The sequence below is a fragment of the Coenobita brevimanus genome, chromosome 94 (assembly GCF_032717465.1).
Source record: "Coenobita brevimanus isolate Jiangsu-jjx chromosome 94, ASM3271746v2, whole genome shotgun sequence".
NCBI classification, from domain to species: domain Eukaryota; kingdom Metazoa; phylum Arthropoda; class Malacostraca; order Decapoda; family Coenobitidae; genus Coenobita; species Coenobita brevimanus.
Genome location: NC_137047.1, coordinates 11406352 through 11425544, shown reverse-complemented (window position 1 = coordinate 11425544; position 19193 = coordinate 11406352). Strand labels below are relative to the sequence as shown.

General features: G+C 41.0%; 1 protein-coding gene across 1 annotated transcript in view; it reads left to right on the top strand.

The window, feature by feature from the left end:
* Positions 1-8990: 8990 nt before the first annotated feature.
* Positions 8991-19193, top strand: part of LOC145412947 (solute carrier family 23 member 2) — a 43605-nt gene continuing 33402 nt past the window's right edge. The window contains exon 1 of the mRNA XM_080282763.1: positions 8991-9039. Coding sequence (XP_080138889.1) covers positions 9001-9039 — 39 coding nt within the window. The 5' untranslated portion in view covers positions 8991-9000. The remainder of the gene's footprint in view (positions 9040-19193) is intronic.

Sequence of the window (19193 nt, the reverse complement as noted above, 5' to 3'; positions counted from 1 at the left end):
TATGTTATTAATGGACATTTAGTCAGCGCTGAAAACATATGACAGGCGAATGTATGGGATGCCAAATATATCGCCAAGGAAGAGACGTTACGAATTCTCCAGTTCCAGGACGCGGTATGGGATGTGATGATGTTTATATAGGAACTGGAAGGATAGTGAACGATGCCCTCCTTAAATAACAATAATGATTTATTGATTGAATAACTGATTGACTGATATTGATCTCAATGACGCTCGTGCTGTTGATAGGTATAAATCTAAAGCTAACTGAAAATTATAGGGTATGTAGGTTGACGGAGAAAGCGGCAACCGAGCGTCGAGTCTGGCCGCAGTTCACTGAGAGGTAGTGATCACCTGTACGCGGTGGTGGTTGGGGGAGTGTGTGTGTTTGTGTGTTGGCGTGCTGTGTGCTAGGAGCTCTCAATAACACAACCTAGAACGGCGATGGTAAAGCTAGCACAGGAAGAATAACGAAATAACTGAGGTGACGTGAGTGGAGTGTTTTTCAGACCACCACCATCGTCATCACTGAAGCCATTTGTTCCAAGGAAGAGTTGAAATCTCAAGGTAGGTACTGCGACTCGCTGGCCCAGTCTGTTTTATTAGTTGCGTAAGAGGCTTCGTAGCCCCCTTTCCTTAGCTATTTATTTTGCATATTACACCTACTAATTTACAATGTTTTAATATAGACATAATTTACATAAGTTAGGATGGTTGGATGTTAAACGTGGAGTAAATCGCCAAGAGAGATATGTTGCGAAATTTCCAGTCACGTACAGTATGACTCTCAGAGCAGTGATAACAAAATCAACTAAGAGGTGATTCATGAGTAGTCTGTTATCTCCTCAAGTCATTCAGAAAGAGGTGAAATGTATTATTATTATTATTGCTAATATCATTATTACTGATGAACATTTTAGAACCCTGGCAATAACACCAGCCTTGAGAAGATGAAAATAACTTGGATAATGGTAAACTGGAGGTTTCATTTCGTCAGTTACCTTATGGTACTGCCGTTAACACCATGTATACTACTACTACTACTACTACTACTACTACTACTGGTGCTGCTGCTGCAAGCCTAGTAGTGGTAGTTGTTGTTTTAATAAAAACAACAACAACAACAATAATAATAATAATAATAATTAATAATAATAATCAATCCACCCATCACCCAATCCTACCTTGCCCCATGAGGAGCGTAGAAGCCCGGGGTGAGGCATGTTGGTCCTGACATTTAAGATGAGAGTGACTAGCCCCACTCATCCCTAAGTGGCATTACGCGAGCAACAACCCCAACCATCCCCTGGATATAAACCCTCACCGGCTCAATCCGACTGGAGCGCCGCAATTACCCGCTAAACCACCAGGTGCCATAATTTGGTTATAGGGTTACCATCCAGCATAGTAAATGGTTTCCTGGTGTACAGGAAACCACTTGGCTTGTCACTCAGTGTAAAGTCATCCATAGGCAGAAGAAGAGGAAAGAATGAAGGAAAGAAAGACAAAAGAGGGAGTGTAAAATAATAATGATAATAATTAATAATAATAATAATAACCAACAAAAAACAACAACAATAATAATAATAATAATAATAACCAACAAAAAACAACAACAACGACAATAATAATAATAATAATAATAATAATAGCACACAGGAAGAGTTGAAATCTAAAGACAGGTTATTTCACTCCCGATAAAACCCTGAAATGTGACGATAAAAAACGGCCTTGAGAAGACTTACGAAGCAGGTACTGTATCATAATTCTTGAGTAGGCCCTTAGCCTACTTCCTGCTATCGTTAGTGACGCCATGTACGCAGGAAGAGTCGAAATCTGGCACTCATAGTTTTATATATTTTTCCTCCTGATAAAACCGTGTGAGCGATAAAAAGTCTTAGAAGTATGTTGATAAAACAGGTGATTCATGAGTGTTGTCGTGTCCTTAATAATTTCAGACTAATGACCTTTTTAGTTCTTTTCTTTTTTTTCTTTCTCGTCGCAGATTTATTCATTTCTGAAGAGACATTTCGAGATGAAGGAATTAGATAGAGAGCGTTCATTAAATCCGGTATCACTGATTGTAAGAGGCGATTAAAAGGGGCCTCTACGGTGTGTCTCCAGTCTTTCTCTGGGCACTGTCCTCCTCTTGTGTCCCGTCTTTCTTCCTGGTATTTTCGTGTTAGTTCTGGCATTTATTTTTCCTTTACTTCTATCAGGTTAGATTTTTCATTTCATGGCATGCATAGTTTAAGGACCTTCCAGTGACGTCGACCCTGCCTTCCCTCCTGGGTCAAGCCTCTCGATCAGCTGACCGTTCAAGCCTCTTCATCGCCAAGCCGCTTCGTCGCCAAGCTGCTTCTCCGCCAATCCGCTTCATTATAGAGCCAATTCATTGCAAAGCCACTTCATCGCCAAGCCACGTCATTTCCAAGCCGCTTCATCGCAGAGCCACTTCATCGCAAAGCCACTTAATTGCCAAGCCGCTTCATCGCAAAGCCACTTCATCGCAAAACCGCTTCATCATAAAGCCACTTCAGTGCTACGGCCGCATCAACATCTCCGTTTCTGTTACATTGCTAGTCATATATCCTTGCTGTGAGTTAGTGGCGTGTAGTCCTTGACACCTGACGCTAGAAATCCATTATTCAATTAACCCCTTCAATACGAGAATCCTTTCCTAAGTTTAATAAAATAACCTAAAGGAAAAAACGAAAAAAAGACATGGGGTTCAAAAAGGAAAAATAGAAAAAAATACAGTTCAGCAACATCATTATCGACGCTGTTTATCCTGTGTATAAAAAAAAAAGTTCATAAACAGTCGGGATTACAGGAAACTTTTATTAAATTTTTTCCCTGGAATTTGGCAGTTATATTCATACTAATGTGACTTAAATTTAGTCATAGTTACGTCCATACTAATTTGACATTATATTTGTCACTTGCATTCATACTAGTTTTGACTTATGATTTTCGAAATTGTTATATTCATGCATATTTTGACATCATATTTTGCCATTGTTATATTAATTTGACATCGTATTTTGACATCGTAATATTAGCACAGATTTGCTTGTGATGTGTTCAGTTGCCGTTCAAGTGAAGACACCCGTATACACAAACAGTCTTATACAGAACATCCAAGTTTAAGAGAGTTTGTGAATACGGCCTGAGATCTAAGGATAGGTTGTGAGTTTGTAATGTTGCTGTTGTTGTTTTTAGAGTAACTTTTTTTTTTTTAAATACTTGAGTTATTATTGCTTGGATGATGATATGCATTTTTTTTAAAATTCTAATGTTGAAGCTGTTACGAGAGAGTTTTTATTTTCATATTTTTTGTTTCTTAGTATTTCGAGGTCGTGTGTGTGTGTGTGTGTGTGTGTGTGTGTGTGTGTGTGTGTGTGTATTCCTCCGATACCTGAGCGGAAACAGGTGTATATGCTGAAGAGGAGGAAGAGAGATGCCCGCATGACTACACTTCCTGATGCAGCCAGTGACCTTAACGGGGAGGGGGGGGGGGAGGAATTTCAAAATATCGTAATTCCTAACACGACTGAACCGTTGATTAGGGAGGGAAGTGGGTGCTATTTTTAACCCGACTGTATGAGTAGCAGTGGAAGAGGAGGAGGAGAAGGGAGAGAAGGAGATAAAGAAGAAGAAAATGATGAGGAGGAGGAGGAGATAAGAAAGACAGGGAAGAGGAGGAGGAGGAGGAGGAAGGCGATAACGAAAGAGTAGAAGGCTCGGGGTGGTAACTTGAGTGGCGTTACAGAAATCGTTACACCGTGTCCTGAGCGATTTATTCTGCAATTGTACCCCAGTATCTCCTTTTACGTTTAAATGACTCAGAGTATGTCGATAATAAAACAATATTAAAGAACTCGCAAGGGAATGTTAAGGTGTAACTGGCAAAATAAATCGCAAGGGAAGAGGCGCTAAGAAGCCTCATACGATATTTGTGTTGGAAATTAGGAAGGAAAATCGTATAAACTTATTATTTTTAACTAAGTGGATATTTTTATTCATGTGCAGTTTATTTTTCGTAAGACAGTGGGAGAAAAAGGCAGCATTACAGCCCACCATCCTTTCCACAGAACTTCTTCGTGACTAGCACTGTTTCCTAGTGTTAATATAGGGGGCAACAGAGGGAAGGAAGCTTAGTAATAACGCCTGTCACCTGCACGAGTCATTAAGACCGATGATTATATATTGATGAGTTCCGATTATCCACTGAATTATTACCAGCAACAGCAGCTGTGAGATTTTAACTGTGTGTGTGTGTGTGTGTGTGTGTGTGTGTGTGTGTGTGTGTGTGTGTGTGTGTGTGTGTGTGTGTGTGTGTGTGTGTGTGTGTGTGTGTGTGTGTGTGTGTGTGTGTGAAATATTATGAACTTACAGTTTAATTTGGATAGCATTACAGCCTTCGTAACATATTTTTCTCAGCGATTTATCTTTCCCAATACACCTTGCTATTCTTTGTGAAGTTATTTGCGTTCTTTTTTTTTTTTTTTTTTTTTTTTTTTTTTTGTGCCGACGTAACTTGTGCCTTTTATGTACAGCTGCGGACATAAATATCGATGCACTTTAGTACGATAAATTACGAAAGAGTTAACAATTATTTAAAAAAAAAAAAAAGGGTAAGGCTATCTTCAGGGCAGTTAAAATTTTCCAGAAGATTATCTAGGAGGTTCATAATTGTTCCGTTAAAAAGTGGATCGGTATTTTTGTCCGCAGCTGTACAAAGTGATAAAAATGTATCATACGCAAAATAAATCGCCGAGGAAGAGGTGCTACGAAAGAGATTTTGTTCCACGTAGGAAATCCATTTCGTATTAAAGAGATTAATGGAAACTCTGTTTAACCCCTCCAGTTCGAGCAGTGCCCGGTAAGCTGAAGAAAATCGGTTGGCAATGACAAGAATAAACAAAAAAAATATACCATCGAAGGGAAGGGAATTAACAGCAAAGAGAGAGAGAGAGAGAGAGAGAGAGAGAGAGAGAGAGAGAGAGAGAGAGAGAGATTGTAGTGAGCGCTGGAGGTAGCCTATAGAAATCACGACTGGACGGTGTAGACTGGCGTGGAAGTTTTGCAAAAACACCCCCTCAGAGGACATCAGTCTAAACCCCAATTCAGAATGCCAGCTATTGGACCTTCAGAGTTTGCGTGTGTTAAGTCTGACTGAGAACACCTGTCAGGGTTTGGAGTTTTCTTACATACATACTTACGTACATGCTTAACAACTGCCAGGAATAAATATACATAACAACTCACTACCAGTAAATACAAACTAAGACACGTACATATATACCTACATATATACGTACACACCAGCTCAGCGTCAGTACATACATACTGTACATACATACTAGCTCAGTTTCATTACAAACATACATACATACTAGCTAAGTGTCATTACATACATACAGTACATACAAACATACATACTAGCTCAGTGTCATTACACACACACACACACACATACACACAGATTCTGTAGTATAGCTGAAGGTGAAGCCGAATGTAACTGTGCCCCTGAATAATCCCCGATACCAGACTTGCGTAATGCCATCACTGTCGGCAGTTTGGCCTGTTTTTATATCAGTCTGACGGTAGTACGAGTATGAGGGTACAATGGGCGTCACGGTACTGGAGGGGTTAACGAGGAGTGTGGAGATTGTTGCGTTCATCGCCGGAAACCCCTCCCTTGTGAATATAATCGTGTGGTAAGGGAGGGGAAAGAAAAATACTCTCTCTCTCTCTCTCTCTCTCTCTCTCTCTCTGTCAATCTAATCGCCTGAGATATTGTTTCCCTCAAGTACCGTACCCCATCACTCCGAGGGCGTTATCTTTAGAGGTCACTCTTGCAGCTGCCAGACGATTTTATTCAGCTGGGTAGTGAGGGGGTGACGAAGGCCGTATCTAACCGCTTTTAGTTCCAAATTTATCCTGAGCTGAACAAAACCGTCATGTGGCAGGAAGAACAATCTGAACAAAATCGTTATGTGGCGGGAAGAACAAGCTGAACAAAACCGTCATGTGCCAGGAAGAACAAGCTGAACAAAACCGTCATGTGCCAGGAAGAACAAGGTAAACAAAATCATCATGTGGCAGGAAGAACAAGCTGAACAAAATCGTCATGTGGCAAGAACAACAAGCTGAACAAAATCGTCATGTGGCAGGAAGAACAAGCTGAACAAAATCGTCTCAAGGCAAAAAGGGTTAATAACGTCAGCAAAAAAAATCTTGTCACTGGAGAGACGGTTACCCAGACTCATCTTATCGGAGGAGGTGATAGCAATAATTAAAAAAGAAAATATTATAGTGTGGTTGAAGGCGTGTTTCGTTGTTGTCGTTGGTGGTGTTGCTGTGGTGGTGGTTGTGGTGGTGGTGGCTGTGGTGGTGGTTGTGGTGGTGTTGTGGTTGTGGTGGTTAACTTGAACGTGAACCCGGTGGACTGCAGGATGACTCTGCCCTTCTCTTGCTGTCCGCCGTCCATAATTAAAAGGTTAATCGAATTTTTTATAACCACAAGTTGTCGGAGTAGCCCACTTTCGTCAGATAAAACAGGCCGACTAGAAACCAAGGAGACTCATTTCCTCGCACCAGTGTAGCCAAAGCTCATGGAATTTCATGCAACCACAACTTAGGCTCTTATTCTCCCTGACACCTATTCCTTACCGATTTATTTTTGGATATGGCTGGCTAATAATGTTTTGTACGTTATTCATGCAGAGTATGGTGGAATTAGAATTATTTAAGTATCACATAAGAGGACGGCAAGGTGTGATAAGCAAAATAACTCGCTTAGGAAGAGGTGTTAGGGAGCTTCCTTACCCTACGGGAGGACGGACCTTAGTATTCAAGTCACAAGAGTGACCCAGTTCATCAGGTGAATCAAAATTGTGGATAGTAACCAAGGAGACTCATTCCTGATTCACAAGTAAGAATCGCCGAAGTTGCTGCACCGACGACGTAATAGCCGTGCAAGGTGTGGTAGTGGCCAGTCCCGTGAGAGAGAGAGAGAGAGAGAGAGGTGGATATAGATAGGTAGATTTGATAGGTAGATATAGATAGATAAACAGATATATATAAAGAGAATGTGTCTCGTTCTATCCCTTCAGTACCATGACGCCCTTAGTATATTATTCCAACTATCGCCAGACGATTTTATTCAGCTCAGAAGTGACCCCTCGTAGTGAAGGGATTGCTGGAGAACGTTCTAAAGCCCCTAGATTAAATCAGTCGTTTCTAAGCTGAATAAAATCGAAAATCACCTGGATATAGATTTAAACGTAAGTGTCGCGCAGTTAATGAAAGTGTACCCTAAATAGTCCGCTCTCTCTCTCTCTCTCTCTCTCTCTCTCTCTCTCTCGTTTGTCTTCCTTAATAATTTACAAGGCTTTATCATTCACAATTTATTGGAGTCTTTATTCTTTTTTGTCATCTTATTACCGGAACGCAACTCACTATCCACTCACCTGATGCAGTATTTCAGGTAACTCTACACTGAGTGAAGAGATAAGTGCATTCCTTTAACCTAGAAAGCCATCCACTGCTTTGGGTCGTACCAGGTAACCAAGAAAGCAACAAATGAGCACCTGGTGGTCTAGTGGATTAGGGCGCTCCAGACAGATGTGTTTCATGAGGGTTTAAGTCCAAGGAAGGGTTGGGTTTCATTGCCCTCACTATGTCGCTCAAGGTAGGGAGAGGTTGGTCACCTTCCTATAGCCCCGGATCCCTGCGTTCCGTATGGGGCAAAAAAGGACTGGATGATGGAAAGATGGATTTGTGTGAGTGTGTGTGTGTGTGTGTGTGTGTGTGTGTGTGTATGTGTGTGTGTGTGTGTGTGTGTGTGTGTGTGTGTGTGTGTGTTTACATGTGTAAATCCATTTGTAAGTGTATCCGTGTTTATTTTATTTTATTTTATTATTATTATTATTATTATTATTATTATTATTTCTATTATTTCAGCTTTTATTTGCGTCAGTCTGGGTCACAATATTGCTGCTAAGATATATATACTCGTGGTCCATGGAGACTCTCTATTCACCTCTTTCTTACTGATTTATTTCTTCCTATGGCTGAAGTCTATATTGCATGCTATTTATGCAAACTGTGTTGGTACTGAAATGTTATAGGAAACCTGCAAGAGAATTTTGAGTTGTAATATTGAAAATAAATAAATAATGAAAAAACAACCCTCCTGATACACCCCTTAATGTTTATAATTTTGCTTATTTTATGGCATTTTTTTTTCTCGGAAACAAAAAATGTAAAAGTATGTATATTAACGGGAACAGGAGATGGCATACATACAATACTCATTATTCACTTCATGTAGTGCTGCCTACTTCGTGTTTAGCATTCTTTTTCTGTGTCTGTCCTTCTCTCTTTTTATTTCTCCCAATATCTGTTTCTTACTCTTCTTTCACCTATAAGTGCCTCTACACTGAGTGACAAGCCAAATGGTTTCCTGTAACTCACGAAGCCATTTACAGCGCTCGGTGGTAACAATATAACCAAATGGCGGGGTGACGTGGAGCCCACTATGGCGCCTCTGTTAACTGGGTAGAAAGATACAAATGCTGCATCCACCCAGAAACCAAATTTCCACAACAATCCCCGCGCCTCGCCCTGGCGAGGCACTGTCACTCGCATGAGATGGCCCTGCAGGGCAGTTGCTTGCCTGCTGTTGTTGGGTCCGCCCAATCAGACAGACTTGGGTAGCACAACAATAACAACAGCAACAACAGCTAATTATTCAAGCCTCTGTTAGTTTTCAATGCTTGAATGAAATGACCATTAAATTAAGTTTATTTTTATTATTATTGATGATGATGATGATGATTGTTATTATTATTATTATTATTATTATTACCACTCTGTTAAAACTATTTTCAGACCAGCAAGGTGATTAGACAAAGAAATAGCGTCCAGACTGTGTGATAACACCAACGAGCAAGATAGAGCCACGAGCACGACTTCACCACACACAGCACCATGGCACAAGTCAACCCTGCCTTTATCGACGAGACGGAGGTAAGAGAGCTAGTCTGAGCCCCGTAGACGATATTCCCGCCCTTTAAAACCCCATCTCCTCCCCGTCAATTCCCCAGTTGTGTATTCCCCAACTAAGGACAGCTCCGGTGCTGGAGAGGGACGCCTGCACGTGGTGACATTGATATAACAGTGCCGATCCTCTGTTCGGTTATGCAAACGTCCCTCATCTCACTCCTTGTCCCTCGATAGTTGGATGGTGGACTGTAGGAAAGGGCAGTGTTAGCCTCCTGTCCACCGGTTTAAGTACAACAACAATAACTACTACTACTACTACTACTATTACTACTACTGCCACCTGCACTACCACAACAGCTACTAATACCATTTCTTCTACTACCACTACCACTACAACTATTACTACATCAACAACATCAGCAACAACCCCTCATTCAGGACACCACGTGCCTCCTGCCCAGCTAGGGGCAGTCCCGGGGTTTCTCTAGCGACAACGGAAGGGTAAAGTGCGTACGGGGGTTTCCGTTGATTTAGCCTGTGTTTTGATGGCTGTGTGTGGGGCGGTGTGGAGTGGAGACAGGATTCAGTACTAGTTGAAACACTCTTAGCATTAGCAGCTAGAGGTCTGACTTCTAGAATTTAGGACTAGAGACTTTGGTTAGTGACTTGGATAAACAGCTAGAGATCAGACTTTCAGAATTAACGACTGGAGACGTGCGTTAGTGATTTGAGAGCAGTGTTGGTGACATGAAGACTGTGGTAGCAACTAGAACACCAAGTTAGTAACTGGAAGGCTACCGTTAGCAGTCATTAGGAACTTTAGGCCATCATTAGCAACTAGAGAACTACCATTAGCAAATACAGACGGCCTTTAGCGATGAGAGACCAGCGTTAGCAACCAGGGACCATCGTTAGCAATTAGAGGACCAACTTTAGCAACTAGAGTACTACCATTAGCAACTGCAGACTACCATAAGCAACCTGAGACTAGTGTTAGCAACTAGAGGACCTGCGTTAGCAACTAGAAGTACCACAGTCAGCAACTAGAAACCATGGGAAAGTATAGCGAGTGGAGGATCCCGCAGAAGTCTCAAGTAAGTGCTATTGTTTACCTTACTTTACGCAGAAGAGGTGAGTACGTTTTTGTCAGAAGTAAAAGAAGTGAAAATGCAAAGCGACGGAAAAAAAAAAAAAAAAAAAAAAGACATGAAGGATTTGAGGGATGACAGCAGAGGGAAGTGGGTGGGACTAAAATTAAGAGAGAGGAAAATGTGGATGGTAAAATGAGGGGAAATTTCCGTCCTTTGTAGCGCAGTGACATAATAAAACAACGCTACGGCTCGACATGCATTCCACAGCACGTCTTCGCGACCAGCATCATATTCTAGTGTTAATCTTTCGTTACGTCTCAGCATTCAAGATTGAGAGATGGCAGTTGTAGGCCAAGTTAAAGTGAAGAGAGTCTAGTAACTGTATAGCGTAACTTGATCTGATATAAAAATGCTCTGAATACATAAAAAAAGAAGCTCTGTACTGTTGATATAATTTGGAATGAGGGTTTGAAGATTGTCAGAATGAAATCGGGACTAAGGTGTCAAGACTGAATTAAAGAAAAGGAAATTTCTCTCCATTCTTTGACAGATTTTTCGATAGGGTTGTCAAGAATAATGAATGGAAACTTGGATAAAACAGTTCGTGAGAGAGAGAGAGAGAAAGGTCGGGTCAGGTAAACGGTGTCAAGAATATATGAACTGAATATCGGATGATGATACAAAGAGTGCATGATTCTAGGAAAACAAGAGTAATAATAATAATAATAATGTCAGACGGCTGCTAAAGAGATGCAGACAGACAATAATAATGTTAAAATTAATATGTTCTCACGCTCACACCCATGACAGGGCAACTGACAGAGTTCGAGTCCTTGGATATTACCTTTAGTACTTTTCTTGCCATCACCAGACGATTTCGTTGAACTTAGAGGCGATTTATTTTATTACATTTATTTTCATTTCTTTAATTATTCATTTATTTATTTACTGAAGAGGAGGGGTGAATGGAGGGTACACACACACACACGCACACACACACATACACACACACACACACACACACATATATATATATATATATATATATATATATATATATATATATATATATATATATAGTCTCCATTCACCCCTCCTCCTCATTATATCTGTCTATCTATGTATCTGTCCATATATGTATCTAGCAATCTATATTTATCTATCTATCTATCTATCTAAGCTCAAGGAAATCGGCTGGAGACAGCAAGTAAAAGCTTAGAGAGAGAGAGAGAGAGAGAGAGAGAGGGAGGGAGGCTTAGTGACTAATTCAACATAGTTTCGTTACGTGAAGATGCATCCATGTCACCAAGTCTTCATCAACTCCTTCACACGCAGCAACTCTTTTATTCCATTCTGACCTCTTCCAAAAGATATTATTCAGCTTAGGGGAGACTTTTGACCCAGAGAAGTGAGGTATAGGGTCGTTCTGTATATTCTAAATGGCCATGGAATTATCGTAACACCGCTTCGTTATTTATTTATTTTGTACCTTACTCCTTATCGTCCACTTGTATGTTGGTGAGGCAAAAGTATGTCGATATTAAACTGCGATAAATAACATACAAGTGAACGGTGAAGTGTGATGGCCAGAATAAATCACTAAGACAAAGGTGCCACGAAGCTTACAGCACAATACCACTTTGAAAGCAACCCATACCCTTAGTTAATGTCATCAGTAATAAAATGCTCTCTTATCAGTTGAATAAAATCGTCTGGCATTGGTCTGAAAAAAAAAAAAAAAAGGCCGATATAGAACTGAAGATATTACCCAACCGATAACACATTGGATATACCAGACTGATTTTTTACCTGATTACTTAACTCCTGATTATGTAACCTCACACACACACACACACACACACACACACACACACACACACACACACACACACACACACACACACACACGACAACACGTGCATTGCTCAATTCCTGTATACTACAAATAGGTAAATACAAATAGGTAAATACACACACACACGCACACACACAGAGGCAATGTTGGGGAGATACATAAAGTTCACAGGATACAGATGTGATATAGTGTAAGAGAAAAACAGGATACAGATGTGAAATATTCCAGAGATAAAGAGATGAACGATTCCGATTGTATTTTTCGTTCTTACACATGTGGGATTTCGAACTAGTGAAGGGAAAGATTCGAATCCTTTTTCAAACCTATTTTATTTTATTGTTGATCAAAATAAATTCAAACTATACCACGTTTATTCTAGCCTGACAAAGATCCGTAACCTCTTTTGCCTCGATTGGTGACCAGGTGTTGACAGACTGGAGGGTTGATCTGACTAGCAACCAAGGAGATTCACTCCTACTTCATATCCAAAACTCATCGAATTTTATACGTGCAGCCACGAATTACTCTCCAAGTTGTGGGTGGCCCAGCTCCGTCAGATGAAAACAAACTGATTATAGATGGAAAAAAATATTCACCGTCGCTGTACATAATCATCATCATCAGATAACTGATATTTACGTCTCCTCTCTCTCTCTCTCTCTCTCTCTCTCTCTCTCTCTCTCTCACACACACACACACACACACACACACACACATACTTCCGCTGGAATGTCACCTTGAAATTTCCCACGCCCCACCTGGGTAGCGTCTCAACGATAATTTCCAAATTCACCCACATTAAACAGAATCCCATTAGTGTCCTGTCTGTTTATCTATCTTTTTATCTATCTGTCCCACTATCTATCTATCTATCTATCCGTCTATCTATCTATCGTCCGTGCCTTAATATCTATCTGTAATTCCCCAGACATAACAAAATCCATTCAGTAAATTCCCCTAAGCTGGTTTATCTCTCTGTCATCCGTAGCGTAGTATCTCACAACTGCCCCAGCTGTCTCTCTGTCTCTGTCTGTTTGTATCTGTGTCTCTGTCCATCTAGTTTTCTATCTTTCTGGGTGTCTGTCCATCAATATCTATCTATCTGTCTATCTGTTTGTCAGTCTGTCTGTCTGTCCATCTATATCTATCTATCTGTGTTAAACCTGTATAACGAAGGTGTAGTGTAGGTAAAAATATTGATGTAAACTACCCACAAAAAAATAGGCAAGTACTGTATACGGAGTTGAGAGAGAGAGAGAGAGAGAGAGAGAGAGAGAGAGAGAGAGAGTCAGTGTTGCACCCTGTTAGTCATTCCTTTTTATTTTAACCTAAACTTTTTTAATTTTCTAACCTTTTATTTATTTATTTTTTGGCCTTGGATGTGAGTCTTATACAAATTACGATCAATCTCTTTTTGTTATGTTTCGAAATATTTCACTGTTTTTCAATGCAGCGGCCTCTTATTTATATATATTTATATATATATATATATCTATCTATCTATTGCCAGACGCTTTAATCCCGTTTGGGGTGGCCACAAACAAATCGCCTCCAAGTCGCCCTGTCCCCCGCCATTTCACTCCCCTGCTCCCAACTCACACCCCCCTCTCTCATATACCTCTCCACCCCATCTCTCCATCTCATCCTCGGCCTCCCCCTCCCTCTTTCCCCCTCCACCTCACTCACATACACTCTCTTCGTCAGTCTTTCACCCTCCATCCTCTCCATATATATATATATATATATATATATATATATATATATATATATATATATATATATTCTGAACCAGACGAATTTAGGTTTTCCAAAATTTATCGTCAGTTCGTCCTTGTCATATGCTCCAGGACCCATATACATACATGCACCACTAATTTACTCATTTTTCGATGCCATGACCATTCTCTCTCTCTCTCTCTCTCTCTCTCTCTCTCTCTCTCTCTCTCTCTCTCTCTCTCTCTCTCTCTCTCTCTCTCTCTCTCCACATGCCTAATTTACTCGTATGTCGATGCTATGACTATTTTCTCTGTCTATCCATCTGTCAATATATATATCCATCCATCCATCTTTCTGTCTATCCATCTGTCTATCAAACTGTCCATCCATTTGTGTTCTGGTGGTAAAGAGGTCAAGAAGTGATTAAGTCCAGCATCACGTTATCGTCATCAACTCAATTTTCTGATCAGTAAATGAAACCCCTTATCTCTTCTTATCTCGACTGCCAACGCCGTACTCCCCGTGATAATAATGATGATGATGATCCGAAATGGTTTTTATCTCCAACGCTGTGCTCACGTCCTGTGGTTGCCCTATTCTTACTAACTGCCAGACCATTTTATTCAGCTTGAGAGAGAGAGAAAGAGAGAGTCATCCAATTATAGGAAGTAAAATGCACCAACACGTAACCCTGAGCACCTCAGCCGCGTGCCCCAGGAAATATTAACACTATCAAGTGACGTTTTCCTGGGGCTGACGAAGTACGTGAGCACCGGCACGAGGAAGGAGAGGGTATAGGGAACATGCAGAGTGCTGTCTCATTGTTTAAATAGAATAATTATCTGACGTAAACTAGACTAAAATAAAATGAAATACAATAGGCAACAGCGTCACAAAGAGGTGAATACAAAGGGGTATAAAGGAAACTAAAACAATAGATCTAATGGTCGTCTTGGGGATGTTTGTTAGAGAGCAGATTATGACTTTATCTGTGTCTGTGTTCTGATGATAAGCATAACAAAGACTGTTTCTAAGTCCTTGCTGCGAGGTCATAAGCTTAATAACATCGTGTGCCCGCACCAAGAATTGAAAAGAAAAAAAAAAAAAAAAAAATCGCCGCAGTGCACGTGTTCAACTGTTTATTTCCAAAGACGTTTCACACAACACAAAGGATGAGTTATGTGTAGCCCGAAACGTTAGGGGGAAAAGAATGAAAGAAAAAAAATAGCTCTATCTTGTGTTTTGTCGTCAACCAGTTTCACCATCACATCACTTTGGTCACTTGAGAGAGAAAAAAAAAAAGAACTAAATCTATTCCATACATATCTCTGGTGGTCTAGTGGGTTATGGTGCTCCAATGGAAGATATTAATTCAGGGGTTCGTTAGGGTTTACTGTTCACATGATGCCACTAAAGGAAGAGTGTGTATTCTTGCCTATAATACCTTGCCCCGGGCTCCTGCGCTTCTGATGGGACACTATTGGTGGCATGTGTTATCTTTTCCACTTATTATTATTATTATTATTAAATTGTCCATCGATCATTAAGGGATTTGAAGGGAAAATAACTATCCTCTCCATTTCAACTTGGTATAAATATGCCTTCTCCCTGTTTCACATTCTGACTTGTAACAAGAGACTAACACTAGAGCAAAACGCAAGTCACGAAGTGCTGTGAAAAGTACGCAAGAGACGTAGTATGTCCCAGTTCGCCACTGAGCTGCCAAGTCAAAGTAAGTGAACTAGAGTATAACGCTCACCTCTTGTCCTTCCCACCATTATTCTCCTCATTATACCAGTTATATTGTTGGACGGAAGTATTGTGAAGACGTGAGTCATGGATGAATGGAAAGGTCGCTTATTATGGCTAAGAAATTTTTATGATTGGTGGCTGGCTTTTGTGGGTGTGATTTTTCAGTATTTCCTGTTCCTGAATTGTGTCCACATCATAGCAGTGTGATGATGATGATGATGATGATGATGATGATGATGATGATGATTAATGATGATGATGATGATGATGATGATGATGATGATGATGATTGATGATGATGATGATGATGATGATGATGATGATGATTGATGATGATGATGATGATGATGATGATGATGATGGCGGTGGTGGTGATGATTGACTTTAGAGTTAGCCACAACTCTTCCTGCCCTGGAGTTCTACCACCAAACCACCAGGCGCATACAGCATCAGAGGGGCAAACTGAGATACTCTTCCATCTTGCACCATTATTATTTCTCTCAGCCAGACATAATCGCATGGTCTTAGCCTGAATAAAATACCATACGCAAAGCGAAGAGAAATTAAAGAAATACCGGTTTAACACACTGGCATATTTCGTTACCTTGTGTTAATATTGAGCACCATATTTGTTTATGTTCTGTATCATTATTATTATTATTATTATTATTATTATTATTATTATTATTATGTGTGGGTAAAGTTGAAAGTTGGAATACAAATGTGGGCGATTGTGTGTGTGTATGCGCCAACGCAAGATCGTGCTAGAAGAGTGAGAGAAGAGTTCTGGACAAATGTGGAAATGTGCATGGAAAAGTTTGGAAGGAATGAGAGAGTGTTTTTGATTGGTGATATGAATGGTAAAGTTGGGAATGTGAAGGTGGATGGAATAGTTGGTGAGTGGGGTGTGCCTGCCGAGATAGATGAGAATGGGAGTGCGTTAGTGGACATTTGTGCTGGGAGGGGGTTGGTGATAGCCAATACCCTCTTCAGGCATAAAATGATCCACAGGTATACATGGCGAGTGATGAGAAGGGTGGGTGGTGAACTGAATGAAAGGAAGGCAATGATTGATTATGTGTGTGTGGATGAAAGGATGCAAAGATGTGTAAAGGATGCAAGAGTGTATAGAGGTTGGGGGAGTGGACTTTCTGACCACTACTTGGTGGTGGCCAGAATTAGGATGCAAGTGAGATGGAGGAATAGAAGAAGGGAAAGACGAGAGGAAGGAGTAGTTGCAAGGAGAGTGGAAAGGTTACAAGAGGATGAGAAAAAGGCAGAGTATAAGAGAGAAGTGGAGGAACGATTGGGCAAATATGAATTGGAGCAGATGGGAGACGTGGAAGGTGTGTGTAAGATATTTACAGAAGAAATATGTGCAGCATGTGATGTGGTGTGTGGAAGGAAGAGAAGGCGGAGGGGGGTACAAGGAACAGCGTAGTGGACTGAAGAGGTGAAACAGGCTGTGGCACAAAAGAAGAAAGCATACAATGAATGGGTGAGAAATAGGGGCGTGGAAGAAGTTGAGAGGCGGAAGAGAGAGTTGTATGTGGAAAGGAAGAGAGAGGTGAAAAGATTAGTAAGAGAGAGTAAGAGGAGAGTGGATGAGGAATTTGGAAGGAATTTGAGTGCAAAGTGGAGGGACTGTAAGAAAATGTTCTGGAGAGAAGTGAAAAGAGTAAGACAGGGTGGAAGTGAAGTTAGCAGGGGAGTGAAAGATAAAAATGGTAGATTATTAGTGGAGAAGGGAGAAAAAGTGAGCAGATGGAGAGAACACTTTAAGGAATTGTTGAACATAGAGGATGGAAGTAATGCAAGTATAAGTGGCTGGGGAATGGCTGGGAGAAGGAGGGAGGTGAGAAGACAGGAAGAAATCAGTAGGATAGAAGTTGTGGAAGCAATGAAGAAAGTTAAATCGGGGAAAGCCCCAGGAATTGATGGAGTGTGTGGTGAAATGCTGAAGCATGGGGGAGAGATAGTAGTAGAATGGATGTGGAAGATGTGCAGATTGGCCTGGGAGGAAGGTAGAGTCCCGGAGGATTGGAAGTCAGGTATAATTATTCCCTTGTACAAAGGAAAAGGGGAAAAAGAAGTGTGTGGTAATCATAGGGGCATTTGTCTTCTTAGTATAATAGGAAAAGTGTATGGTAGGATACTTATAGACAGAGTTAGAGAAAGAACAGAGAAATTAGTTGGAGAAGAACAGGGAGGCTTTAGGAAGGGAAGAGGTTGTGTAGATCAGATATTCATTCTTAGATCTTTAGTGGAAAAGTTTCTAGAGAAGGGAAAGAAGTTGTATGCGGCTTTCATGGATTTGGAGAAAGCATATGACAGGGTGGATAGACAAGGATTGTGGAAAGTGTTAAGAATATATGGAGTAGATGGGAAGTTGTTGAATGCTGTGAAGAGTATGTACGATGGTGCGAAGGCTGCAGTGCGTGTGGATGGTGAACTAAGTGAATTTTTCTCTTTGAAAGTTGGTTTGAAACAAGGATGTGTCATGTCTCCATGGTTGTTCAATCTGTACATGGATGGGGTAATAAAAGAGGTACAAGGTAGGGTAGTGGATGTTGGAGTGGCCCTGGTGAGAGAGGATAGTGTTTGGAAACTCCCTGTACTGTTGTTTGCAGATGATACTGTGTTGTTGAGTGAAGACGAAGGGGAGCTGCAAGGCTTGGTGGATGAGTTTGAGAGAGTGTGTAAGAAACGGAACCTAAAGGTGAATGTAGGGAAGAGTAAAGTGATGGTCTTTGAGAGAGGTGAAGTTAGTGAATGTACAGCAAGGTTAGATGGTGAGGAATTGGAAAATGTGAGTACGTTTAAGTATTTGGGTAGTGTGATGAGTAAGGATGGAGGTTTGGAGTGTGAAGTGCTTGAAAGGGTACAGCAGGGAAGAAAGGTTGCTGGTTCCTTGAAAGCAGTGATAAGAAACAGGGAAGTGAGCATGGAAGTGAAAAAGTTACTACATGACAGTATTGTGATACCAACTCTAACGTACGGAAGTGAAGCTTGGACATTGTTGGAAGGACACAAGTCAAGAGTGAGAGCAGTGGAAATGAGTTATTTAAGAGGAGCCTGTGGAGTCACGTGGAGAGACAGGCTGACGAATGAGGATATAAAGGAGCGTTGTGGTGTGGATGTGGATGTGATAGGAAGCGTTATGAGGAACACACTGAGGTGGTTTGGCCATGTGGAGAGGATGGAGGGCGAAAGACTGACGAAGAGAGTGTATGTGAGTGAGGTGGAGGGGGGAAGAGGGAGGGGGAGGCCAAGGATGAGATGGAGGGATGGGGTGGAGAGGTATATGAGAGAGGGGGGTGTGAGTTGGGAGCAGGGCAGTGAAATGGCGGGGGACAGGGCGACTTGGAGGCGATTTGTTTGTGGCCACCCCAAACGGGATTGAGGCGTCTGGCAATAGATAGATAGATAGATTATTATTATTGTTGTTGTTGTTGTTGTTATTGTTATTCAGCACCGAACCTAACTTAAACTAATCCTATCTCTAACTACCCCTAACCTTGAAACAAACTAACCTGACCTAACCAAACGTTACATCATATCACCTCACCTCGCCTCACCCAGCCTAACCTAAGCTAATCTAACCTAACCTAACCTATCCTAAAATAACCTAACCTATCTCAACCCAAGAGGAGTGAGGGAAATAAGTAGGTCAGGATGCTAGGGATGAGGGTTACCATGGGAAGGTAGCCAGTAATCTCACCTTCATCTACAGTACATCCTCACCCTTCCCCGCCCTTCACTCC